The sequence below is a fragment of the Epinephelus fuscoguttatus genome, linkage group LG11 (assembly GCF_011397635.1).
Source record: "Epinephelus fuscoguttatus linkage group LG11, E.fuscoguttatus.final_Chr_v1".
NCBI classification, from domain to species: Eukaryota; Metazoa; Chordata; class Actinopteri; order Perciformes; family Serranidae; genus Epinephelus; species Epinephelus fuscoguttatus.
In genome coordinates, this window is record NC_064762.1 from 9,356,566 (window position 1) to 9,382,836 (window position 26,271).

Sequence of the window (26,271 nt, forward strand, 5' to 3'; positions counted from 1 at the left end):
TGCTTCCTGTAAGTAATTGTTTTTATCTCAGATACAGATTTTTCCACCTTTATCCACTGTCACAAGTCAGTTCAGGGGTGGACCAAATGCAGACCAACGGACAGTCAGTTTCTAACAAATAGCGAGCTTTAATTTTAATAAGAATAATAAAATAAATTTTAAGCAGATTGAAGACATCCAGTACAGGCAGGTAACTCAAAGTCCAAACAAACGTAGTACAAAAACCAAACTGAAAACCAACCGGGAAAAAAAACAATGAACAGGGATGAGCACAGGAATAAAGCAGAGATGAATGCAGGAATGACCAAAGAACCCAGGAGGAACACAGACGAACTGACAAAGGACAAAGGGAAACATGCAGGTATACATACACAGAAAACTAATCACAAGAACGATACACAGCTGGAGGAGGTGGACATGTGCAAATGGAGGGAAATGGAGATTGGCTGACAACAAGGGTGGAGCAGACAAAGGCTAATACAGAACAGGTGTGAAGGAAAAACTCTGGGAACATGGAGGGTCTAACGAGACAGGTGTGACAGAAAACAGGCAGGAAAACACACAAAGACAGGAAGTAAAACCAGACATGACACGTGAGGAGACAATCTATAAAATAAAACAGGAAGCAGATTAAACACAAATTAATAACATGAAAAAAGGAACACAAACAGAAACCTGTCTCCAAGTTTGGCTCCCATCCTGAGGATGTAGTGAAGGGTGTGGGTGTTTTAGGACAATCATAACCAAAGTAATCCAATAGTTTCAATCTGCAGTGATACATGTGTAAATTGCGGTGCAGCTCACAATAAGACAGTAGTTTAGCGGTAAAGGTAAACCCTTTCTCCAGGATATTTGTCTCTGCACTGTTTGATTTAAATGTTGAATATAGATTAATAACGTTGGAATGTGGAGAAGACATGTCCACAATGGCAATTTTGAGGGGTGGCCTGGGGTGGCCCTGAAAACTCATTGGCCACCCCTGTGGCCATCCCAGATCTGATAGGTAGTTGGTCAAGCCGTCAACAAAAGAAACAAGAGAAATGCTGCCAATCAATGATGACAGGTAATCAGCTGATTTAGGGCCAGTTTTACATTTTTAACTAACACAGTAATGGTCGTACTGAGGCTGTGAGAGCTGATTTCTGCTCAGTGGACGTTTGGCCAATGGCCATGCAGGTCTGATAGGTGAGCCATCAGCCATGAGATGAGCACGCTGGCGCCGCATCTGCTGCTGCTGCTGCCGCTAATGAAACAGGAGGATGGTCACAGTGACAACGTCAACTGCAGAACTGCTGGATAAAAACGGCACGCTGAAATCTGTCGACTGAGAGGTATGGTCATTTAATGTTTATGTCGTAGTTCCCTCTGAATGTGTAGAAAAACTTTATCTAGCACTAAGTAGCAGCTAAAAGACAAACTACACTGCACTAGCTAGCTTAGCAGCCTACAAACCAAGTTAAGCATTTAGTTAGCGTTTTGTTTTTTTTATTATTTGGATACCGCCATGAAATATAAAACGCTGTTTTCTGGACTGAAGACTGAGGGTGTTTTTGCAGATGTGTGTGTTCAGTAGAGCTAATGTTATATCTTTGACCAACCAGTGTGTGAAATATAGTGTGACAGTCTAGATTTAAGTAGCTATAACTCAAGAACAAGCTGTAATTTATTTGCTCTATGAACCCTTTGGACCCGAACGACGCATAGCGCGTCCAAGCACAACACAACTGATGGTCCCAACCCCATTGATAAAGCAAGAAATTCCACTAATTAACCCTGATAAGGCACACCTGTGAAGTGGAAACCATTTCAGGTGACTACCTCTTGAAGCTCATCGAGAGAATGCCAAGAGTGTGCAAAGCAGTAATCAGAGCAAAGGGTGGCTATTTTGAAGAAACTAGAATATAAAACATGTTTTCAGTTATTTCACCTTTTTTTGTTGTTAAGTACATAACTCCACATGTGTTCATTCATAGTTTTGATGCCTTCAGTGAGAATCTACAATGTAAATAGTCATGAAAATAAAGAAAATGCATTGAATGAGAAGGTGTGTCCAAACTTTTGGCCTGTACTGTATGTGTATATATATATATATATGTATATGTGTGTGTGTGTGTGTGTGTGTGTGTGTGTGTGTGTGTGTGTAGCAGAACCTCCAGCCTATTGATGTCTCAGATTTCTCAGATATCTGTGTATTCCCACAGCTGACCAGACCCAGAGGAGGAGGAGATAGTGAGAGACAAGTGTGATTCAGCAGTGTCTGGAGCTCCACCTGCTGAGCATGGTATGTCAAGTTCTGTTATGTCCAGATGTGTCATTCATGAACAGTTACCTGAAATTGTCGTGTACTCTTATACTTGATTTAATTTAAAAAGGATGGTCCAATTTTGCCCAAAGTATATGCTATTCATTTGTTAATACACACAGAACCCCACACTTAACATAGACAATCTATTCTTTAAATCTCAATACAAAACATTATTAAAAGACAAAGGAAAATTTGTGACACTAATCTGTCCACATACAGTCTATGGGAGTAATGGTTATTGTTTTTACTACTTCAGGTACTTCATCTAGTGAGCAAAGTGATTCAGAGGGCATGTCAGTAAGTGATGGTAACACCGATGACAGAGAGGCTCCTCATGTTGCACAAGTACATGCTGCCCCACCTGGACCTCACGGTATGTTGTGACATTTTATCTTTCAGTTTACACAGCATTATGAGTGCCTTCCATTTAAATAACATGGAACTTGTAATACTGACCACAAATTCACTTTGTACCTAATCATTTTGAATGAAACTTCATAAAAACTGAAGTAAGGACTGATCACGATTATTTATAATTTACAGATGTTTCACAGTCCAGAGCAGCAGGTCCTACACAGCCTCATCTTAAGGTATTTCCGCGAACCATGCAAGGCAACAGGAAGAGGTCCTTCAACAGCGAGTGGTATAAACACTCCCAAAGCCAAAACTCTGCCTACTGTTTTGCATGTCGACACTTCTCTTTGCCAAACACCCCAGGATCTGTATTCACCTCACAACTGGAATTCTCTCATTGGAAAAAGGCAATGTACAAAGATGGTGGATTTAAAGTACATGAAATGTCAGAGGGTCATGTCAATGCCATGTTTGCATGGGGTGAGCACAAGAAGGCAGTACATACAGATTCATCCATACGTGATGCCCTTAATGAAGCACACAATAAGAAAGTCCAAGAGAATCGAAAATATATTAAAACAGTGGCTGAAGTACTTCTTTTGACTGCAACACAAAACATTGCACAGCGAGGTCACCGTGAGACAGAAGAGGCAGATAATAGAAGAAACTTTTTAGAAATTTTGGAAATGATTGCAAAGCATGACCCAGTGGTACAGAAAAAAATGAAGGGAAAGCAGAATGCCAAGTACACAAGCAGTGTAATACAAAATGAAATCCTAGAATGCTTGGCAAATACAGTATGGTCCGTAAGGAGATAATTCAGGAAGTAAAGGAAAGTGAAGTGTTCTCTGTGATTGCTGATGAAACCAAAGATCTGAAAAAGAAGGAGCAGCTCTCACTAGTACTTAGGTATTACTACAATGGGGCAGTGCATGAAAGTTTTCTTGACTTTCAACAAGCCACACGATTAGATGCAGAAGGACTCAAAGACAAAATCATTCACTGTTTGTAAAGATATGGACTTGAGTACAGATCCAATCTTGTTGGACAAGGTTATGACGGAGCATCAGTAATGAGTGGGAAACACTCTGGAGTGGCAGCCAGAATAAAGACTGACACAAAATATGCAGTTTATGTACACTGTAACGCACATTGCCTGAACTTGGTACTCGCTGATACCGTGAAGGCAGTCCCAGAGGCTGATTGCTTTTTTGCACTACCGCAGAAGCTTTATGTGTATATGTCTGGGTCCTATGTTCACCAGAAGTGGCTGGATGTGCAAAGGGAAATGTATGAAGGTCAGCCGAGGGAGTTGCAGAAGCTCAGTGACACGAGATGGGCATGCAGATACTTGGCCTGCAGGAATCTAATGGACTGATTACCTGCTGTACTTCGTGTTCTGCATGACATTGCTACAGAAAATAGTGGGGAAAGATCTGTAGATCTCAAGGTTTGCTGACTCAGCTAGACCTAAGCTTTGTCAGTCTTCTTGCAACCTTTCGAAGGCTCCTTGGGGATGCAAAGGTGTTGTCTGATACCCTCCAATCTCCTTCACTTGACGTTGCCATGACAGTTGATTTAGTAAGTGCACTCAAAGACTCATTTCAGGAGTACAGAAGTGAAACATTTGTTGACAATCTGTGGAAAAGTATCAGAAAGTTAACTCCAGACTTGGTGGGTCTGTCATAACCTCTACATTGGGTCAGCGCAAATGTAACAATGGTGACAGGGACTCCTTTAGGAGGACAATCCTCTACCCCATTGTGGACACCATACTTGGAGAGTTAGACAGGCGCTTCTCCAAAGACAATTGTGATATAATGAGAGGAATACAAGCTTTGGTCCCCAAAAGCACAAGTTTCCTTCAAGAGGAAGCAGTCTTTCACCTGGGAGAAATTTATGAAAGTGACTCTGAAGATCTCAGTCATGAACTCCACCAGACAAGGAGGCTTTTGCAAAGGAAACAGCAAAGTGGAATGCCGAACTTGTCCGGTACTATTGAACTTGCAGTGTTCCTTGAACCTCACAAGGATGTTTTTCATGAGCTTTTTCATCTGTGCAAGATAGTCATAGCCCTCCCAGTAAACAGTGCAGCATGTGAGCGCAGGTTCTCAGCTCTGAAACTCATCAAGACCCATTTGCGCACAACAATGACAGAAGACAGACTGAGCAACTCCAACAAATTATATCTAAGCTAAATAATACCATGAACTAAGCATGCAAAGAGCAACAAATATTCCTTTTTTCTTTACAAGCTTAGTTTATGTTTTGCTTACAGATAAAAGTTTTAGTAAGGCCTATCTTTAAGTATTCAGCTTTGATTTGAATTTTTTGGTTTGTTCTGTTGCCTGGATTGCTGTGTTTTCATGTAACCACAAGATGGCGCCTCAATTAGTAGGGCACAGGTAAACACAGGTAACAGTACAGGTGACACAGATGATGAGCTGATGACTGATTAATGTTATTCTATAGGATGAGTTAAGAGCAGTTGAATATTGCTACCCTAATCTAACTTGAGAAGAGACGAGGACTTTAATCCACTATAAGGAAATGGCTCTTAGAAAATTTGTACCCTATCCTGAACATAATTACTGATTAAAAATTGACATGTTAAAATAACCAGAGATTCCTGAGGACTGTGATAGGTGGAAATGGAATAAAAAAATGACTCTTTTTTTTCAAATATTTTTTTTATCTGCATAGACACCTTTATTTGACAATTAAGAGACAGGAAATCATGGGAGAGAGAGGGGATGTGACATGGGCAGCAAAGGTCCTCCGGCCAGGATTTGAACCGGGGTTGGCTGCGTACGTGGCATTATACTTCGCTATGCCATGGCCACCCCACACTAGCTTTGTGTCCCATCTTGGCTACCCCAGTAAAAATCTCCTGGATACGCCACTGCATGTCCGGGCCGTGTTCCCCCATTACATGTTTAATTGCCTCAGCCAGTGTTCTAGAATTTGGTCTGGGGTCTCTTTTGTCCAATGCACTGCATCTGTTGGATTCATTTGAAATTTTTTTTTGTCTATTTTGTTAAGGAACTCGAATTTGGCTTGGATCTTGGTGTTCAACTCCTTGATTAAGGACTGTTGTTTAGGTAGTCCAAAATCACAGACCACGCTGCAGTATTTGACAACTATGGAATGATGCCATGTTGCACAATAACTAGATAAATTAAATTATTTTTTTTCCTCTATTTTCAGTGCACCCCTCAACTGTTTCAAGGTACAATGCCAAAGAACAGTTTCAACAGTGTCTCATTAGTGCCACAGCCAACATTTATTTCATTAATATTAATCACTTAGTGTGTAAAATCACATTTAAAAAATGCTGATCACAGTTTTCTAGAATTCATGCAGATGTCATCAAATGTTTTGTGCAATGAGCAGTCCAAAACTCAGACTTATTCAATTTACTTTAATGTAAGTGTTGTACTTAAGGACGGTTGGTTACATGAGTGGGAAGGATGGACCAGCATGCAGGTGCTGCTTTTTCAGGGGAAAAAAAGGTACTCAGGTCGTCCACAAAAAGGAGCAACAAAAAAATTATTAGCTTAACCAGTGCAACGACAATTAATGGGAAAAATGTTCCTAGGACATTCTCCTGCAGAACAAACATTTCTCAAACATCACAAGTTCACAGCTGTTATAAATGTTGATCAGATGAGTGAGAGGCATGTGCACCTTCCTCTCAGATACATACCAACACTGACGCAAGGAAATGACGTATTGGAATGGAGAGAGTAGGCAGCATAAGAGTAAGGCAAATAAAAGCAGCTAATTCTCCCATTTGAGAAACCAAATGTTAAATTTACGCGTGAAAAATTACTGAAAAGGATTACTGTATTATAAACATAGTATTTGCTGATTCATTTTGTGCTGATAGTTGCAGCCCTACTTCTCATTTACATCAACCAAATGTTCTTCAGTGATACTTATTAATTATTTCTATTATTTTATTTTCATTGTTGATTATGTGACCATGACTCTCATTTCCTCATTTTAATCTTTACATGGCTGTGGGGTTGTTGATCTTGCCCATGAAGAGGATGCTCTTGGTGGAGGTCTCCAGGATGAAGACCAAGAAGGGTCTGTCAATTCTCACTGATGGTGTGGACATAAACCACACTGCCTCAATAATGGTGGTGGCTGCTGCCTCTGTTCCCATCTCAGTGACACTCAGCACAGCCTTGTGGGACGCCTGTAGAGCGGGGAGTGGAGACAGTCAGAGATAATCTGAAACACAGCTTAGGTATTGGAAAAATTTAGAAACTTGGGGGTCTTTATGAGCATCCTCTGGAGGTATATGTCTTTCTGTTCTGCAATTGTTCCTGAACTACTGCCCATGCAGTGGAGTTGACATATTCTACTGTTGTTTGTAAGCACTTAAATTCCCAAAATGAACCGAAGAAGAAATGTTTGTCTCTCCTACCTTTGAGACTTTGAGCTTGACCTCTTCAGACATGCCAGAGAAATCAGCCTTGTTTTCAAAAGCATTGGTTATACCGATTTCTTGCAGTGTGTTTTCCAGGGATGCATCAGCAGAGATGGAAAACTTTGGCAGCAACACATCCACATATCTAAGAAACACAGAACATCACCAGTGTCACAATCACTGGAATATACAGTTTAGTTATTTCTTGCTTAATTCAGTTAAACTGTGCCAAACATGAAGACATTACTTGTTGTTGCAAGTAAATTAAATGCATATAATCCAGTCAATATTTCCTTGATGACTAGAGGCAGGCTGTTCTCATACACTGTGGTACCTACGAAAACTAATGGACCACAATTCAAGGTAACAATGGGCAAGCAAGTTGTGTATAACCCACATCACTGGGAAGGCTGCCATCATGTGACCAATGTACTGACAGGAGTAAAGAAGGAAGTCGTAAGTTACAAATGGTCTAAGTTAAACTGTGCTAATAATAAACACATAACTTGGTGTTTCTCTGTTTTTCTGTTTATTATTTTCAATGCATGTACATCATCAGAAGTAGACTTGGTTACATCAGTTCTAGTTGTTGTTGGCTGGCTAAGCTGCAGAGTAACATATGGCTGCCTGAATGAAGACGACAAAAGAACAGACTAGACAAAAACATTGTGGCTGTTAAAAATAAACAGGCGATTAAAGAAGAGAGGAAGAAAATAATGATAATAATAATAATAATAATAATAATAATAATAATAAGGAGATAGATTAACTTCCAGCAGCGATCCAGGACCTGTAACAGAAACAGACTGTGTCTGTCGTCCCCACTAACGACAGACAGAAGGGGGTTTTACTCTGTGTACTCCCTGGTTCCGATGAAGACGGCAATGTTTAGGCCCAGTTTGGATCTCCATGTCTTAAACCAATGCATCGATCACAAGATGTTCCATATGCTAACCATCAGGCAGTTACTGGACCTGGTCCAGTAGGGTAAACGGCTCACCACCCTTGACTTAAAGTATGCATACTTTATGTTGAGTGTGGAGGGACCTGCGGGCAGTGTTTTTAGTCCTCCAACACTTCAGGCCCCTAACACAGGGAAAGCACATGTTGGTGAGGATCAACAACCGAACCGTGGTGGCCTACATCAGAGTTCGGTCCACTGCCCTGTTGAGGATGGTGGAGAGCCTGTGGTTGTGGGCCCGAGAGAACTTGTTTTCTCTGAATGCTCTTCAGCACTGGAAAACAGAGGTGACAACCTTATGTCTAGGGGCAGCCCCCAACCAGAAAAATGGTTTTGGAAAGCAGAAGTGGATCTGTTTTCCAGCCAACGCAACAACCACTACCCGCTATGATTCTCCCTGGAGCCACAAGACGATCTCGTCCTGGGGGTGCATGTACATGCACCATGGCCAAGAAAGCTGCGCAACGCCTTTCCACCCCTCCATCTCATTCCTCTCCTGTTGGAGAGAGTGAGACATGAGCAGTTGTCAGTCATTTTGATAGCCCCAGGTCACCACTCTGCACTGTGGCACACAGAAATGACTCCAGTGGTGGTGGCCCAGTCCTGGACCATTCCCCAGCTCTGGGGGGCTTTGTCTCAGAAGGGCTGTACAGTATGCACAATAGGTTTCCCACTATGGATCAATCTCTGCATGCTTGGTTCCTGAGAGGGACAGACTGAAGAAGGCTGGATTGTCTGTGCAGGGTTGTGCAGACCACCAAGGCAGAAAGAGCAAAGTCCATCACTGCTTGTTACAAAGCAAAGTGGTTGGGGTTCCAACACTGGTGTGAGGAATAGGATGCTAGATCCCCTATCATGTGCAGTTGGCTCTATTCATTCCTTTATGCAGTGTTCGATGGATAGAGGGCTGTCACTTGCCTCTATTGGAGTATACACGACAGCCACCTCTTCCTGCCATGAGGGTTTTGCCAACAGCCTGGTCTTTCCCCACCTCTCATGGCTTTGTGAGTGCTTCTCCTAAGCCTACCTGCAAGTGGGCAGGGACCCTCCCACTCTGGTCCATGAACACTCTACACGTAGTGTGGCAGTGTCACCTGCCTTGTTTGGGGCCAGTATCTAGGACACATGTAGGGCAGCGCCGTGGTCTACACCTAGCCAGTTCATATGGTTCTATCTCTTGGACACTTCAGGCTCCTTTTCAGGGTCTGCGCTCACTAGAGCGACAGCTGACTGGTGAAAAGGTTTGGGTGTATGTCAGCTCTGTTGCACCTGATTCCCCTCTTGGCATGATACACAAACATGTCTCAGTTCTCCTTAATGACTCGGGAAATGTGATGTGCAGGGTGTCTATTGCTTGTCTTTCGACTCTTGCACATGAAGCGAAAGCGCCATCCAGTTTGTTGCGTACCACCTGGGTTGGCTGGGGCCCCCTACTTCTCTGCTGCGGCAGTCTGGGTCATATAGAAGTAGGTGTACTACGACAGCTAACCTTCAGCTGGTCAGGGTCAGTGTGGTGGGTCAATGTTATGTCACGACAGGGTGTCTGACTCCACCCCAGGGTTCGACATAACCCATGGTCTGATGGCCCAGGGCCAATAAAACAGTATGTCGGGCAAGTTGATTGACAGGTCGCAGGCCCGCACGGGCCGGTGACACTGTAAGGCTTTTTTTTGTCAGGGGAACAACTCCAGCAGATTTTTATCCCACTTTTCTCGAGTCTTCAGTGGATTTATTGGGCTTTTTGGCCAAAGGTGCCCTCACCTTTGTGCAGTGAAATGCCGGAGGAGGGGGAAAACGTGCCGGTGCGCCATCTCCACCAACGCGGACACTGCACACCGCTGCCAGGTATATTTCTCTCCAACGTGCTTTCGCTGGCCAATAAACTGGATGAACTTCAGCTACTGATGGTGAAAAATGGAGACTTTCTACATCTGCAGTTTTGTGCTTCACGGAGACGTGGCTGTGTGGATCGATACCGGACTCTGCGCTGCAGCTGGCAGGCTTCCAACTCTTTAGAGCGGATCGTAACACGGAACTCTCCAGCAAAATTAAAAGTGGAGGTATCTGTTTTTATACTAAGTGGCTGGTGTAATGATGTGACAGTGATCCAGCAGCACTGTTCTCCTGATCTGGAATCTTTTTTCATCAACTGCAAACCTTTTTACTCCTCCCATGAGTTTGTTTGTTTCATTCATTCTGGTTGGTGTTTACATTCCACCGCAGGCCAGGAGGTAGGCTACAGCACACGCTCGCCAATCAGATAGCTACTGTGTGTGGAGCGGACTTTACCCAGACTCCTTAGTTACTGTCCTTGGCGACTTTAACAAAGGTAACCTCACACATGAACTCCACAAATACAAACAGTTTATAAAATGTCCGACCAGAGAGAAGAATATTCTGGATCACTGTTACACAACTGTTAGCAAAGCATTTCACCCCGTCCCCTGCGCTGCACTGGGCCACTCTGACCACAACACCATCCACCTGATTCCCTCATACAGGCATAAGTTAAAGCACTGTAAACCTGTTGTGAGGTCATCTAAAAAGTGGACAGAGGCTGTGCTGTATATAGGCCATCACCCATTATGGTGAGATATAATGGAATTAAATGAAATGAAGTTAAATTAAATTAAGTTTTATAGACATTTTTTCTCTCTCTCTCTCTTTTTTTTTTTTTTACTTGGGCCAGTAAGAATATACAAGGGGCCAGTAAAACTCTGAACTACTGGCCCGGGGGGCCAGTGGGGAAAAAATGTTATGTTGAACACTGCACCCACTGTACCCAAAGAGTTTGGTAAAGAGTGATGCCTGTGCGAGATAGAATGAGGGTTACAAGAGTAAACCTAGTTCTGTTAACAAAGACTGAGCCCTCTGCTTTGAGGCCCTGTCACTACTAAGCTCAAAGAGGGTTTTGGATGTGCTGAATCTGCCGTCTTATATACTGTGGGTTCTGCATGTATTAGGATAGGTTCGTCCTGTTTGGGATGCTATGTTCATGATTTTCTCAGTGTATGAATGTGTGCTTGTGATTCGAGGAGTATTACCCAGAGTCTAGAAGAGGGATAAAGAGCATTAGCGGAGTGATTTATTTGAGGGGAGGGATGCTGGGGCAGAGAGTTGGTGTATGAGATGAACAGTATATTGATGGGTAAGTGGAGAACAGGGGAAGGACTAGACAAGCAGTTTGCTTACTACTGATTGGAAATGAAATATTAATATATTTTCGTACTCGTACTCGTACTCGTCGTCCTCCGCTTATCCGGGTCCGGGTCGCGGGGGCAGCAGCCTCAGCAAGGAAGCCCAGACAGTCCTCTCCCCAGCCACTTCCATCAGCTCTTCTGCGGGAACCCCGAGGCGTTCCCAGGCCAGCCGGGTGATGTAGTCCCTCCAGCGTGTCCTGGGGCGGCCCCGAGGTCTCCTCTCGGTTGGACATGCCCGAAACACCTCCCAAGGGAGGCGTCCGGAAGACATCCTTACCAGATGCCCGAACCACCTCAACTGGCTCCTCTCGATGTGGAGGAGCAGCGGCTCTACTCCGAGTCCCTCCCGAATGTCTGAGCTCCTCACCCTATCCCTAAGGCTGAGCCCAGCCACCCTACGGAGGAAACTCATTTCGGCCGCTTGTATTCGCGATCTCATTCTTTCGGTCACTACCCAGAGCTCGTGACCATAGGTGAGGGTTGGAACGAAGATCGACCGGTAAATCGAGAGCTTCGCTTTCTGGCTAAGCTCCCTTTTCACCACAACGGACCGGTTAAGCGCCCGCATCACTGCTGACGCTGCCCCAATCTGCCTGTCAATCTCCCGCTCCATCCTACCCTCACTCGTGAACAAGATCCCGAGATACTCCTCCTCCACCTGAGGAAGGACCTCCCCCCTGACCTGGAGTGGGCAATCCACCCTTTTCCGGCTGAGGACCATGGCCTCGGACTTGGAGGTGCTGATTCTCATCCCAGCCGCTTCACATTCGGCTGCGAACCGCCCCAGTGAGAGCTGGAGGTCACTGTTCGATGGAGCTAGGAGGACCACGTCATCCGCAAAAAGCAGGGACGAGATTCTCCCATCACCGAACCTGACACCCTCCACCACTCGGCTGAGTAGAAATTCTGTCCATAAAAGTTATGAACAGAACCGGTGACAAAGGGCAGCCCTGGCGGAGTCCAACCCTCACCGGGAACAGGTCTGACTTACTGCCAGCCACACGAACCAGACTCATGCTCCTTTGGTACAGGGACTGGATGGCCCTTAGCAAGGGGCCACCCACCCCATACTCCCGGAGCACCCCCCACAGGATGCCCCTGGGGACACGGTCGTAAGCCTTCTCCAAATCCACAAAACACATGTGGACTGGTGGGGCGAACTCCCATGCCCCCTCCAGCACCCTGGCGAGGGTAAAGAGCTGGTCCACGGTTCCGCGTCCGGGACGAAAACCACATTGCTCCTCCTCGATCCGAGGTTCAACTATCGACCGGACCCTCTTCTCCAGCACCCTGGAGTAGACCTTACCAGGTAGGCTGAGGAGTGTGATCCCCCTGTAGTTGGAACACACCCTCTGGTCCCCTTTCTTGAAAATGGGGACCACCACCCCGGTCTGCCACTCCAGAGGCACTGCCCCCGATGTCCACGCAATGTTGCAGAGGCGTGTCAGCCAAGACAGCCCTACAACATCCAGAGCCTTGAGATATCTGGGACGAATCTCATCCACCCTTGGGGCTCCGCCGCCTCGGAGTTGTTTCACCACCTCGGCGACTTCTGCCCCAGAAATTGGACGACCCGCCCCTGAGACCCCCGTCTCTGTTTCCTCACTGGAATACATGTTGGTGGGATTGAGGAGCTCCTCAAAGTATTCCTTCCACCGCCCGACAATGTCCCCAGTTGACGTCAGCAGCCCCCCACCCCCACTGTAAACAGTGTGAGCAAGTTGCCGCCTTCCCCCCCTGAGGCGCCGGACGGTTTGCCAGAACCTCTTTGGAGCCGATCGATAGTCTTCCTCCATGGCCTCACCGAACTCCTCCCACGCCCGAGTTTTTGCCTCCATGACTGCCGCTGCCGCGCTCCGCTTGGCCCGCCGGTACCCGTCAGCTGCTTCCGGAGACCCACAGACCAACCATGCCCTGTAGGCCTCCTTCTTCAGCCTGACGGCTTTACCGCCGCGACTGGCACCGCGACTGGCACCAGCGGCCTTGCGGCCACAGCTTGCGACCGCCGCCTCAACAATGGCAGAGCGGAACAAGGCCCATTCGGACTCAATGTCCCCCTCCACCCTCGGGACGCGGTCGAAGCTCTCCCGGAGGTGGGAGTTGAAGATCATCTGGACAGGTTCTTCCGCCAGGCGTTCCCAGCAGACCCTCACTGTTCGTTTGGACCTGCCAGGTCTGCGCGGCGTCTTCCCCCACCATCTGATCCAACTCACCACCAGGTGGTGATCAGTTGACAGCTCTGCTCCTCTCTTCACCCGAGTGTCCAGAACATATGGCCGCAGGTCAAATGATACGACTACAAAGTCGATCATTGACCTGCGACCTAGGCTGTCCTGGTGCCACGTGCACCGATGGACATCCTTATGTTTGAACATGGTGTTAGTTATGGCCAAACTGCGACCCGCACAGAAGTCCAATAACTGAACACCACTCAGGTTCAGATCGGGCAGGCTGTTCCTCCCAATCACGCCCCTCCAGGTCCCGCTGTCATTGCCCACGTGAGCGTTGAAGTCCCCCAGCAGAACAATGGAGTCCCCAGTTGGGGCACTGTCCAGCACCTGTCCCAGGGACTCCAAAAAGGGTGGGTACTCTGAACTGCTGTTCGGTGCATAAGCACAGACAACAGTCAGGACCCGTTCCCCGACCCGAAGGCGCAGGGAAGCAACCCTTTCGTCTACTGGGGTAAACCCCAACGTACAGGCAGAGAGTCTGGGGGCTATCAGAAAGCCCACCCCGGCCCTCCGCCTCTCACCTGGAGCAACTCCAGCGAAGGAGAGAGTCCAACCCCTCTCAAGGACTAGGGTTCCAGAGCCGGAACTATGTGTTGAGGTGAAGCCGACTATATCTAGCCGGTAGCGCTCAGCCTCTTCCACAAGCTCCGGCTCCTTCCCCGCCAGAGAGGTGACATTCCATGTCCCAAGAGCCAACTTCTGTAACCGAGGATCGGACCGCCAAGGCCCCCACCTTGGTCTGCTGCCCAATCCACATTGCACCGAACCCTTCTGGATCCCTCTACGGGTGGTGGGCCTGCAGGGGGACGAACCCATGTAGCCGGTTTGGGCTGGGCCCGGCCGGACCCCATGGGCGAAGGCCCGACCACCAGGCGCTCGCCCACGGACCCCAACCCCAGGCCTGGCTCCAGGGCGGGGCCCCGGTAACCCTCCGGGCCGGGTACACGTATCCTTGATAATAACCATCATGAAGGGTCTTTTGAACCGTTCTTCGTCTGACCTTTCCCCCAGAACCAATCTGCCATGGGAAACCCTACCAGGGGCAAAATGCCCCCGACAGCATAGCTCCTAGGGTCATTAAGGCACTCAAACTCCTCCACCACGATAAGGTGACGGTTCTCGGAGGAGTAATATATTTTATTTAATATATTTTACTTACTGAATATCTGTTTGTGTTCACCATTGTTTTATCTTTTTTTTTTTTTTGTTACTTATGCAAAGTAATTGATATGTTGAAATGTAGTTACACTCTCAGAAGTTACTAACATCCCTGGCAGACCTAGGAGTTCCCTCATTATTTCTTGTTTCAAGTAAATCAAAAACACGTAATCCAGTCAACATTTTCGAGTCCTTTAAATGATGACCATTGAAAAAAATACATTTTCTTTTTCTCTTACTTCATGGAGACTGAGTTGCGCCAGTGCCGGATATAGTCCTTGTTGATGTGGCCCTCCACCTCCTCCATCTTGTCTTCATCAGGCAGGACGATCATCATGGAGGTGCTGCTATTGTAGGGCAGCATGATGACAGTGGTGTGGTTGCCAACATCCCAGTAGGTGTCGTAGTAACCCGTCCTCATCATCATGTCCACCTGAACTTTAGTGGTCTTGTCCACATGGAAGTCCGTCTTATGTGTCAGGTCACGGTTGAAGAGCGATTTCCACTGTGCTGTATGAGGCAGTGGAGAGTGGAAGATGACAATAATGTAGATGTGTCGGCCCAAAGTATCATTCTAATTTGTTTTAAATATATAAATAAACTCTACAATCATCATGCTTCATGTTTACATTATTTACATGTGGTGAGTTTGTGTCTTTGCCTGTTGGTAAACTACACAACGAGACATGGACTTGACCTTTCTTCTTACCTTTAAAGTAAACATAGTTGATCAGCACCATGGCCATATCAGGGTCCAGGTCCTTCACCATGTCTTTGATCTTGTCCTGGGTTTTATTAGCAATGAATCTGTTGATCTCAGCTGCAGCCTCTGCAGGTTTGGTTAAGTCAACGTTGAAGACCTCACCAGAGTAGTAGTGCCTGACATCGTTCAGGAACTTCTCCAGAGGAGTGAAGCCAGAGCGCACAGCCACAGCGTTACCAACATCCAGCCGCTGATCCTCCTGGCTGTGTCCGTACATGTGGAAAAGATGCTCGTATGCTTCATTGACCTGAGTCTGGTTTAAGGTGCTGTAGCCCAAGCTGGAGAACAGCTGGCTGTGGGTTTCACCACCGGCCCCTGTAGACAGCATGGACAGGGCGGTGGAGATGCCCAGCGGTGAGAAGAAAATGTTCTTTCCAGCAACAGTGTGGGCATTCAGACTTTTGTAGAGGGCAAAGGCAAAGTCAGCATTGGGAGACGACAGCTTGTGGCAGCTCAGCTCTCCCTGATGGCTGTGATCAGAGCCATGGTGGTGTTGGTGGTCTGCCCATGCTGCAGCCAGCAGCAGTGCTGCGAGTGCACAAAGCATCCCACGCATCTTTACAGCCTGTCCATATGAACGAAAATGTTAGTTCACAATAGTATTTATTAATATACAACCTCAAGAGCAAGACTAAAACAGATCAAATTAATTTGTAATTAAAAGACAAGAACAATTTTAAAACACTGAATGTCCTATAACATTTCGGATGAAAAGGATGAAGTCAACAGTAGCTAAAGACTGAATACATTTTGACCAGGATACACTAATGATCTAATCTTAAGAGCTTTACAGTTGTAATGTAACACACAATTTGTCTCCACATTTTAGACGTTATTTTCTAAACGTCATTAATTCCAAGTGTCACTTCAAGTTGAGTCCACATAACTAATATAAAACATTCAGCACATTTCAGTAGAGATCCGAACTTACCATTAATGTCTTCTGGTGCAGTTTGGTAGAAAGTTCATCTTTATCAGTAGATCGAGAGTCAGGTGACAAATCTATTAAAAATTAACAAGATTTGGGCTTTTCTGCCCAGTCTATCTTCATTTCACAACACAAATCACACAACACGGCATAAATGATGATGAATATATGCCAGAAAGACTGCACACAGTTTCAACATATCTGCTATTTGTGATCTGTTATCTTATGGAACAAACTGCCAACAACTGGACTGGTGTTGTGCAGTAGATGATAATGTGTGGGATATGAAATGGGCACTTATAAAAATAATTCATCTTGACAGCAATAATGATTGCAAGTTGAGAGATTAAAATAACATATAACGCCAGTTTTTCACGATTATACTTTATGTTGCATCATTTAACACATTGCCCAAGTTAGCTAAAGGTGTTGGCAGATGCTGGTAGTGCAGTACATACACCAATGCAGGTTTTTATTATCTGTAAAAATGTAACAGTGAGCTGGATAGCATGAAATCACCTTTTCTGTGTTTTCAGGGAACTCCTTTATTATCTTTTCAAAAGTAAAACAACAAAGAACCACTCCATCAGCTTCTCATAGGTGCCACAACTAACATTTATTGTCATTATTGATTAACTGTTGACAATTGTGACCATGACTCTCGTTTCCTCGTTCTCATCTTTACATAGCTGTGGGGTTGTTGACCTTGCCCATGAAGAGGATGCTCTTGGTGGAGGTCTCCAGGATGAAGACCAAGAAGGGTCTGTCAATTCTCACTGATGGTGGCAACATATGCAATGTCAGCTCTATCACGGTGACGGCTGCTGCCTCTGTTCCCTTCTCAGTAACACTCAGCATAGCCTTGTGGGACACCTGTAGAGGAGAGGAAAAGACAGCAGTTAAATTTACAGATCGTCTGAAACACAGCTCAGGACCAGGAGAAAGCTTAGAGGTTTTTATCAGCACCCTCTGAAGATATACGTATCTCTTTCTGTTCTGCAGTTGTTGCTGAACTACTGCCCATGCAGTGGAGTTGACATATTCTACTGTTGTTCCGAAGCATGTAAATTCCCAAAATGGACCTAAGAAGAAATGTTTGTCTCTCCTACCTTTGAGACTTTGAGCTTGAACTCTTCAGACATGCCAGAGAAATGAGTGTTGTCCTCAAAAGCGTTGGTTATACCCTTTTCCTTGAGTGTGTCTTTCAGGGAGGCATCAGTAGAGATGGAAAACTTTGGCAGGAAAAGATCCACATATCTAAGAAACACAGAATATCACCAGGGTCACAATAACTAGAATATACAGTTAAATTACAGTTTCTCTTATTATCTTAAATGTTCAAGTCATGAACACATATCTTGTTGCTTCCAGTAAATGAAATACATATAATTCAATCAACACTTTCTCATGCTCTCCAGAACAATGATTTAAAAATATATATTAGATTCCTCTTACCTCATGGAGACGGAGTTGCACCAGTGCTGGATATAGTCCTTGTTGATGTAGCCCTCCACCTCCTCCATCTTGCCTTCATCAGGCAGGACAATCATCATGGAGGTGCTGCTACTGTAGGGCAGCTTGATGACAGTGGTGTGGTTGCCAACATCCCAGTAGGTGTCGTAGTAACCCGTCCTCATCATCATGTCCACCTGAACTTTAGTGGTCTTGTCCACATGGAAGTCTGCCTTGCGTGTCAGGTCACTGTTGAAGAGTGATTTCCACTGTGCTGTGCGAGGCAGTGGAGAGTGGAAGATTGACATTGATTGGCATCTTTTTAAATGTATAAATAAACTCTACAATCATCATGCTTCATGTTTACATTATTTACATGTGGTGAGTTTGTGTCTTTGCCTGTTGGTAAACTAGACAACAAGACATGGACTTGACCTTTCTTCTTACCTTTAAAGTAGACATAGTTGATCAGCACCATGGCCATATCAGGGTCCAGGTCCTTCACCATGTCTTTGATCTTGTCCTGGGTTTTATTAGCAATGAATCTGTTGATCTCAGCTGCAGCCTCTGCAGGTTTGGTTATGTCAACGTTGAAGAACTCACCAGAGTAGTAGTGCTTGACATCGTTCAGGAACTTCTCCGAGGAGTGAAGCCAGAGTGCACAGCCACAGCATTACCAACATCCAGCTGCTGATCCCTCTGGCTGTGTCCATGCATGTGGAAAAGATGCTTGTATGCTTCATTGACCTGAGTCTGGTTTAAGGTGCTGTATCCCAAGCTGGAGAACAGCTGGCTGTGGGTTTCACCACCGGCCCCTGTAGACATCATGGACAGGGCGGTGGAGATGCCCAGTGGCGAGTAGAAGATGTTCTTTCCAGCAGCAGTGTGGGCATTCAGACTTTTGTAGAGGGCAAAGGCAAAGTCAGCATTGGGAGACAACAGCTTGTGGCAGCTCAGCTCTCCCTCGTGGCTGTGATCAGAGCCATGGTGGTGTTCGTGGTGGTCTGCCCAGGCTGCAGCCAGCAGCAGTGCTGCAAGTGCACAAAAGATCTCACGCATCTTTACAGCCTGTCCATATGAACGGAAAATGTTAGTTCATTATTGTATTTGATAATATAAAACATCATAAGCAAGAATAAAACAGAGCAAACAATATTGAAATGAAATCACAGGAACCCTTTTAAAACACTGCATAGGCTATAACATTGCTGATGAAAAGGATAAAGTCAGCAGTAATTGAAAACTCAATACCTTTTTAGCAGGGCACACCAATGGTTTAATATTAACAGCTTTACACTTTAAATGTCACACACATTTTGTCTCCACATTTAAAAAAAATATTCTCTAAACTAAACTAATTCCAAATGTCACTTCAAGTTCAGTCGTTGTAATTTATATAAAACATTCAGCACATTTCAGTGGAGGTCCGTACTTACCATGAACGTTTTCTGGTGCAGTCTGGTAGAAAGTTCATCTTTATCAGGAGATGGAAGAGAGTCAGCTGACACATTTATTAAAAATTAACAAGGTTCAGCCTCCTCTGTCCTAAGAGATTTCTGACCATGCACAAACTTAGACAAGACCTAATCGATAATAACACATATTTCTTAGTAGCGCCCCCTTTGCCAACCAGTTTTAACTTCACTGTGATTTGTGATCTGTTCTTTGTTCAGTAGTGTAGACGGGAAGTGTGGGTACTGGGACAGACCATTACTATGTTGAAATGGGGTCATGTTTACTGTGTTCACAAAAGGAGCAAATATAAACGCTCCCCTCTTGTGTTATTAATGATGTTGTTATTGGAATTAACTCTGAGTTCACGACTTCCCATGTCATAAACACCAGCTCATGAGTTCTGTTTGAACGCAACACAACTGACTGCTAAGTGGAAGACCTCGTAAACAGAATAAGGCCGTAATCAGGAGGAGGGGAGTCCTACTGAATGGGACAGAGCCGCACCACCATCACCGACCACAAGGAACTCCATTGTTGAGACTGTGACGGACACTGACTAATAATCATCATCTCTTTTGGTTTAGCTTCTGTTTGTGTTGACTTCAAATGAAAACAATGCCAAGCTGTGAGACGTAACAGGTTTAGGTTTGGGCCACCTGGGACCAGAGTCCTGCACCAGTGGATTGTGGGTCAGAATAGTCGGAAAAGCATGCTGGCTTGCATATTGCAAAATCTGACTGGATGCAGCAGAACATATTGGTGCTTTTGACATCCTGCATTTGACATCCTACACACTGGGACATCCTAAATCTTTTTTTGGCATACCTTATAGCAAAGTCCAGAACAGGATCGGGTAACTGGGGAAAACCAATAGGTAACCCCCATAAAGCTGTGCAACAGGTAGTAATATGTATACATATGTATTCATGGGTATGGGCACGGGTTAAAATGAACTACACATGCAGGCAGCGCGTGGCAACAAAAATATATTATATATTGGTAATACCCATTTCTCCTCATCAGGGGCACCTTAACTTTAGTTGTCTTGTCCACATGGAAGTCCGCCTTGTGTGTCCAGCCAGGGTTGAAAAGATCTTTCCACTGTGCTGTACGAGGCAGTGGAGAGTGGAAGATGACAATAATGTGGATGTGTCAGCCCAAAGTATCATTCTAATTTGTTTTTAAATGTATAAATAAACTCTACAATCATCATGCTTCATGTTTACATTATTTACATGTGGTGAGTTTGTGTCTTTGCCTGTTGGTAAACTACGCAACGAGACATGGACTTGACCTTTCTTCTTACCTTTAAAGTAGACATTTTTTGTTGAGGGCAAAGGCAAAGTCAGCATTGGGAGACGACAGCTTGTGGCAGGTGAGCTCTCTCTCGTGGCTGTGATCGAAGCCGTGGCGGTGTTGGTGGTGGTCTGCCCAGGCTGCAGCCAGCAGCAGTGCTGCAAGTGCACAAAGCATCCCACGCATCTGTACAGCCTGTCCATATGAGCAAAAACGTTAGTTCACATTTGTATTTATTGATATACAACCTGACAAGAGCAATTTTAAAACACTGAATGTCCTATAACATTTTGGATGAAAAGGATGAAGTCAACAGTAGCTAAAGACTGAATACATTTTGACCAGGATACACTAATGATCTAATCTTAAGAGCTTTACAGTTGTAATGTAACACACATTTGGCTCCACATTTTAAAAGATATTTATTAAACCTCATTAATTCTAAACGTCATTAATTCCAAGCGTCACTTCAAGTTGAGTCCTCATAACTAATATAAAACATTCAGCACATTTCAGCAGAGGTCCGAACTTACCATTAATGTCTTCTGGTGCAGTCTGGCAGAGAGCTTTTCTTTATCAGTAGATCGAGAGTCAGGTGAAACATCTATTAAAAATTAACAAGATTTGGGCTTTTCTGTCCAGCCTATGTTCATTTCACAACACAAATCACACAACACGACATAAATGATGATGAATATATGCCAGAAAGACTGCACACAGTTTCAACATATCTGCTATTTGTGATCTGTTATCTTATGGAACAAACTGCCAACAACTGGACTGGTGTTGTGCAGTAGATGATAATGTGTGGGATATGAAATGGGCACTTATAAAAATAATTCATCTTGACAGCAATAATGATTGCAAGTTGAGAGATTAAAATAACATATAAAACGCCAGTTTTTCATGATGATACTTTATGTTGCATCATTTAACACATTGCCCAAGTTAGCTAAAGGTGTTGGCAGATGCTGGTAGTGCAGTACATACACCAATGCATGTTTTTATTACCTGTAAAAATATGACAGTGAGCTGGATAGCATAAAATCACCTTTTCTGTGTTTTCAGGGAACTCCTTTATTATCTTTTCAAAAGTAAAACGACAAAGAACCACTCCATCAGCTTCTCATAGGTGCCACAACATTTATTGTCATTATTGATTAACTGTTGACAATTGTGACCATGACTCTCGTTTCCTCGTTCTCATCTTTACATAGCTGTGGGGTTGTTGACCTTGCCCATGAAGAGGATGCTCTTGGTGGAGGTCTCCATGATGAAGACCAAGAAGGGTCTGTCAATTCTCACTGATGGTGGCAACATCGTCAGTGTTATCTCAGCTATGGTGACAGCTGCTGCCTCTGTTCCCTTCTCAGTGACACTCAGCATAGCCTTGTGGGACACCTGTAGAGGAGGGGAAAAGAAAGCAGTTAGATTTACAGATTGTCTGAAACACAGCTCAGGGCCAGGAGAAAGCTTAGAGGTCTTTATCAGCACCCTCTGGAGGTATATGTCTTTCTGTTCTGCAGTTGTTGCTGAACTACTGCCCATGCAATAGAGTTGAAATATTCTACTGTTGTTCCGTAGCATGTAAATTCCCAGAATGGCCCTAAGAAGAAATGTTTGTCTCTCCTACCTTTGAGACTTTGAGCTTGAACTCTTCAGACATGCCAGAGAAATCAGCGTTGTCCTCAAAAGCGTCGGTTACACCCATTTCTTGCAGTGTGTCTTTCAGGGAGGCATCAGTGGAGATGGAAAACTTTGGCAGGAAAAGATCCACATATCTAAGAAACACAGAACATCATCAGGGTCACAATAACTAGAATATACAGATAACTTACAGTTCCTCTGATTAGCTTAAATGTTCAAGTCATGAACACATATCTTGTTGCTTCCAGTAAATGAAATACATATAATTCAAGCCACACTTTCTCATGCTCTCCAGAACAATGATTTAAAATATATATATATTAGATTCCTCTTACCTCATGGAGGCTGAGTTGCACCAGTGATGGATGTAGTCCTTGTTGATGTAGCCCTCCACCTCCTCCATCTTGCCTTCATCAGGCAGGACGATCATCATAGAGGTGCTGCTATTGTAGGGCAGCTTGATGACAGTGGTGTGGTTGCCAACATCCCAGTAGGTGTCGTAGTAACCCGTCCTCATCATCATGTCCACCTGAACTTTAGTGGTCTTGTCCACATGGAAGTCTGCCTTGCGTGTCAGGTTACTGTAGAAGGGTGATTTCCATTGTGCTGTACAAGGCAGTGGAGAGTGGAAGATGACAATAATGTAGATGTGTCAGCCCAAATTTTTATTCTTAGTTGTTTTTACAATCATCATGCTTCATGTTTACATTATTTACATGTGGTGAGTTTGTGTCTTTGCCTGTTGGTAAACTGCACAACAAGACATTGACTTGACCTTTCTTCTTACCTTTAAAGTAGACGTAGTTGATCAGCACCATGGCCATATCAGGATCCAGGTCCTTCACCATGTCTTTGATCTTGTCCTGGGTTTTATTAGCAATGAATCTGTTGATCTCAGCTGCAGCGTCTGCAGGTTTGGTTAAGTCAACATTGAAGACCTCACCAGAGTAGTAGTGCCTGACATCGTTCAGGAACTTCTCCAGAGGAGTGAAGCCAGAGCGCACAGCCACGGCATTACCAACATCCAGCCGATGATCCTCCTGGCTGTGTCCATGCATGTGGAAAAGATGCTCGTATGCTTCATTGACCTGAGTCTGGTTTAAGGTGCTGTAGCCCAAGCTGGAGAACAGCTGGCTGTGGGTTTCACCACCGGCCCCTGTAGACATCATGGACAGGGCGGTGGAGATGCCCAGTGGCGAGTAGAAGATATTCTTTCCAGCAGCAGTGTGGGCATTCAGACTTTTGTAGAGGGCAAAAGCAAAGTCAGCATTGGGAGATGACAGCTTGTGGTAGCTCAGCTCTCCCTCGTGGCTGTGATCAGAGCCATGGTGGTGTTCGTGGTCTGCCCAGGCTGTAGCCAGCAGCAGTGCTGCGAGTGCACAAAAGATCCCACGCATCTTTACAGCCTGTCCATATGAACGGAAAATGTTAGTTCAATATTGTATATAAAATCATCAGCAAGAATAAAACAGAGCAAACAATATTAAAATTAAATGAATGGAGCTATAACATTGCAGATGAAAAGGATAAAGTCAGCAGTAACTGAAAACTCAGTATAACTTGGTCTACTATGTGTCTGTATATGCTGTTTTGCTTGTCTTACTCTGTTTTACTTGGATTATTTTCTTATTGTTGGCATTGTTGCCGTCTCTGTGTTTAACATCAACCTGCCCTGGGACTGGAGACGGAAATTAGCCACCTGGCTATAATCTCATGTATTTACAGGTAATTGTTTATTAACACATATTGTCCTATTTTTAAAAAAATAAAAAAATCATATCAAATAAATACCTTTTTAGCAGGACACCGTAATGGTTTAATATTAACAGCTTTACACTTTAAATGCCACACACATTTTGTCTCCATATTTTAAACAATTATTCTCTAAACTAAACTAATCCCAAATGTCACGTTCAGTCGTTGTAATTTATATAAAACATTCAGCACATTTCAGTGGAGGTCCGTACTTACCATGAACGTCTTCTGGTGCAGTCTGGTAGAAAGTTCATCTTTATCAGGAGATCGAAGAGAGTCAGCTGACACATTTATTAAAAATTAACAAGGTTCAGCCTCCTCTGTCCTAAGAGATTTCTGACCATGCACAAACTTAGACAAGACCTAATCGATCATAACATATTTCTTAGTAGCGCCCCCTTTGCCAACCAGTTTTAACTTCACTGTGATTTGTGATCCATTCTTTCTTCAGTAGTGTAGACGAGAAGTGTGGGTACTGGGACAGACCATTACTATGTTGAAATGGGGTCATGTTTACCGTGTTCACAAAAGGAGCAAATATGAACGCTCCCCTCTTGTGTTATTAATGATGTTGTTATTGGAATTAACTCTGAGTTCACGACTTCCCATGTCATAAACACCAGCTCATGAGTTCTGTTTGAACGCAACACAACTGATTGCTAAGTGGAAGACCTCGTAAACAGAATAAGGCCATAATCAGGAGGAGGGGAGTCCTACTGAATGGGACAGAGCCATACCACCACCGACCACAAGGAACTCCATTGTTGAGACTGTGACGGACATTAACTAATAATCATCATCTCTTTTGGTTTAGCTTCTGTTTGTGTTGACTTCAAATGAAAACAATGCCAAGCTGTGAGACGTCACAGGTTTAGGTTGGGCCACCTGGGACCAGAATCCTGCACCAGTGGATTGTGGGTTAGAATAGTTAGAAAAGCATGCTGCATTGCATACTGCAAAATCTGACTGGATGTAGTAGAACATCTTGGTGCTTTTGGCATCCTGCATTTGACATCCTACATACTGGGACACACTAAATCTTTTTCTGGCATCCCTTATAGCAAAGTCCAGAACAGGGTTGGGTAACTGGGGGAATCCAACATGTAACCCGCACAAAGCTGTGCAACAGGTAGTAATATGTATACATATGTATTCATGGGTACGGGCACGGGTTAAAATGAACTACACACGCAGGCAGCGCGTGACAACAAAAATATTTTTTCTCTTTTTCAGAATGGAACAAAGTAAAAAAATGTGCAGTATGTGTGTAATATTTTGATATCTTAATCACTATTACCAAGCCACAAATCCTTTTATTTTGAAAGTCAGTGACACAGGTCAAACCATTGACACTGTTTTCACATTGATCACTGACGTGGAGGACTCCAGCCATGGAAATTTGCAGCCCAAGGACGAGGTGGCAGCCCACATGGAGTTCAAGACACCTAAAGAGGATCCTTTGGAGGTTTGATGGTGGTGGAAGGAGCATGCTAAAATGTTTCCTAACCAGTGGCAGTGATTGAATGTTTTCACCATCCAGTGAAAGAGACGTCTCCTCCGCTGGATTTGGAATTCAAGGACGGAGAACCCACCTTAATGTGAGGGACTGTATTCTGTCTGTGTTTAATCACGGGGGTTGGGTTGTGGGAACTTTTTTAAATGGGTGTGAGCAGGTGCGGCTTTGACTCAGACAGAATGACGGGTAAAGGTCGGTTCTGGTACTGAGCTTTATGGGTATGCGTGGGTGCGGATTATCAAAAATGGATCTTTAACGTCATTAATTCCAAGTGTCACTTCAAGTTGAGTCCTCATAACTAATATAAAACATTCAGCACATTTCAGTGGAGGTCCATACTGACCATTAATGTCTTCTGGTGCAGTCTGGCAGAAAGTTCTTCTTTATCAGTAGATCGAGAGTCAGGTGAAACATCTATTAAAAATTAACAAGATTTGGGCTTTTCTGTCCAGCCTATGTTCATTTCACAACACAAATCACACAACACGACATAAATGATGATGAATATATGCCAGAAAGACTGCACACAGTTTCAACATATCTGCTATTTGTGATCTGTTATCTTATGGAACAAACTGCCTACAACTGGACTGGTGTTGTGCAGTAGATGATAATGTGTGGGATATGAAATGGGCACCTACTAAAATAATTCATCTTGACAGCAATAATGATTGCAAGTTGAGAGATTAAAATAACATATAAAACGCCAGTTTTTCATGATGATACTTCATTTTGCATCATTTAACACATCGCCCAAGTTAGCTAAAGGTGTTGGCAGATAATGGTAGTGCAGTACATACACCAATGCAGGT

General features: G+C 44.4%; 2 protein-coding genes and 1 pseudogene across 5 annotated transcripts in view; all 3 read right to left on the minus strand.

The window, feature by feature from the left end:
- The window catches only part of LOC125897092 (alpha-1-antitrypsin homolog), a 35,456-nt gene extending 11,279 nt beyond the window's left edge, over positions 1-24,177 (minus strand). The window contains exon 1 of the mRNA XM_049590160.1: positions 24,160-24,177. Within this exon, the coding sequence (XP_049446117.1) occupies positions 24,160-24,162 (3 nt within the window). The 5' untranslated portion in view covers positions 24,163-24,177. The remainder of the gene's footprint in view (positions 1-24,159) is intronic.
- Positions 6,134-25,818, minus strand: LOC125897096 (alpha-1-antitrypsin homolog). 4 transcript variants are annotated; one of them, XM_049590167.1, is made up of 5 exons: positions 25,803-25,818; positions 15,357-15,975; positions 14,887-15,157; positions 7,095-7,242; positions 6,134-6,863 (listed from the first exon to the last, which is right to left on the minus strand). In XM_049590167.1, the coding sequence occupies exons 1-5, from the start codon at positions 25,803-25,805 to the stop codon at positions 6,672-6,674; spliced, it is 1,233 nt and encodes a 410-aa protein (XP_049446124.1). In that variant the 5' UTR covers positions 25,806-25,818; the 3' UTR covers positions 6,134-6,671. The 4 variants fall into 4 exon arrangements, with proteins under 4 accessions (XP_049446124.1, XP_049446120.1, XP_049446123.1 ...); XM_049590163.1 differs by lacking the exon at positions 25,803-25,818 and adding an exon at positions 24,160-24,180; XM_049590166.1 differs by lacking the exon at positions 25,803-25,818 and adding an exon at positions 21,075-21,090.
- On the minus strand, positions 16,851-19,410 carry LOC125897095 (alpha-1-antitrypsin homolog; annotated as a pseudogene).
- Positions 25,819-26,271: the final 453 nt, after the last annotated feature.

Bases quoted from the DNA above. Each gene is read 5' to 3' on its own strand.
- LOC125897096 (XM_049590167.1), bottom strand. The intron at 15,158-15,356 runs GTAAGAAGAAAG...TGCCTCATACAG, and splicing joins CAACTATGTTTACTTTAAAG to CACAGTGGAAATCGCTCTTC. The intron at 7,243-14,886 runs GTAAGAGAAAAA...TGTGTTTCTTAG, and splicing joins CGCAACTCAGTCTCCATGAA to ATATGTGGATGTGTTGCTGC.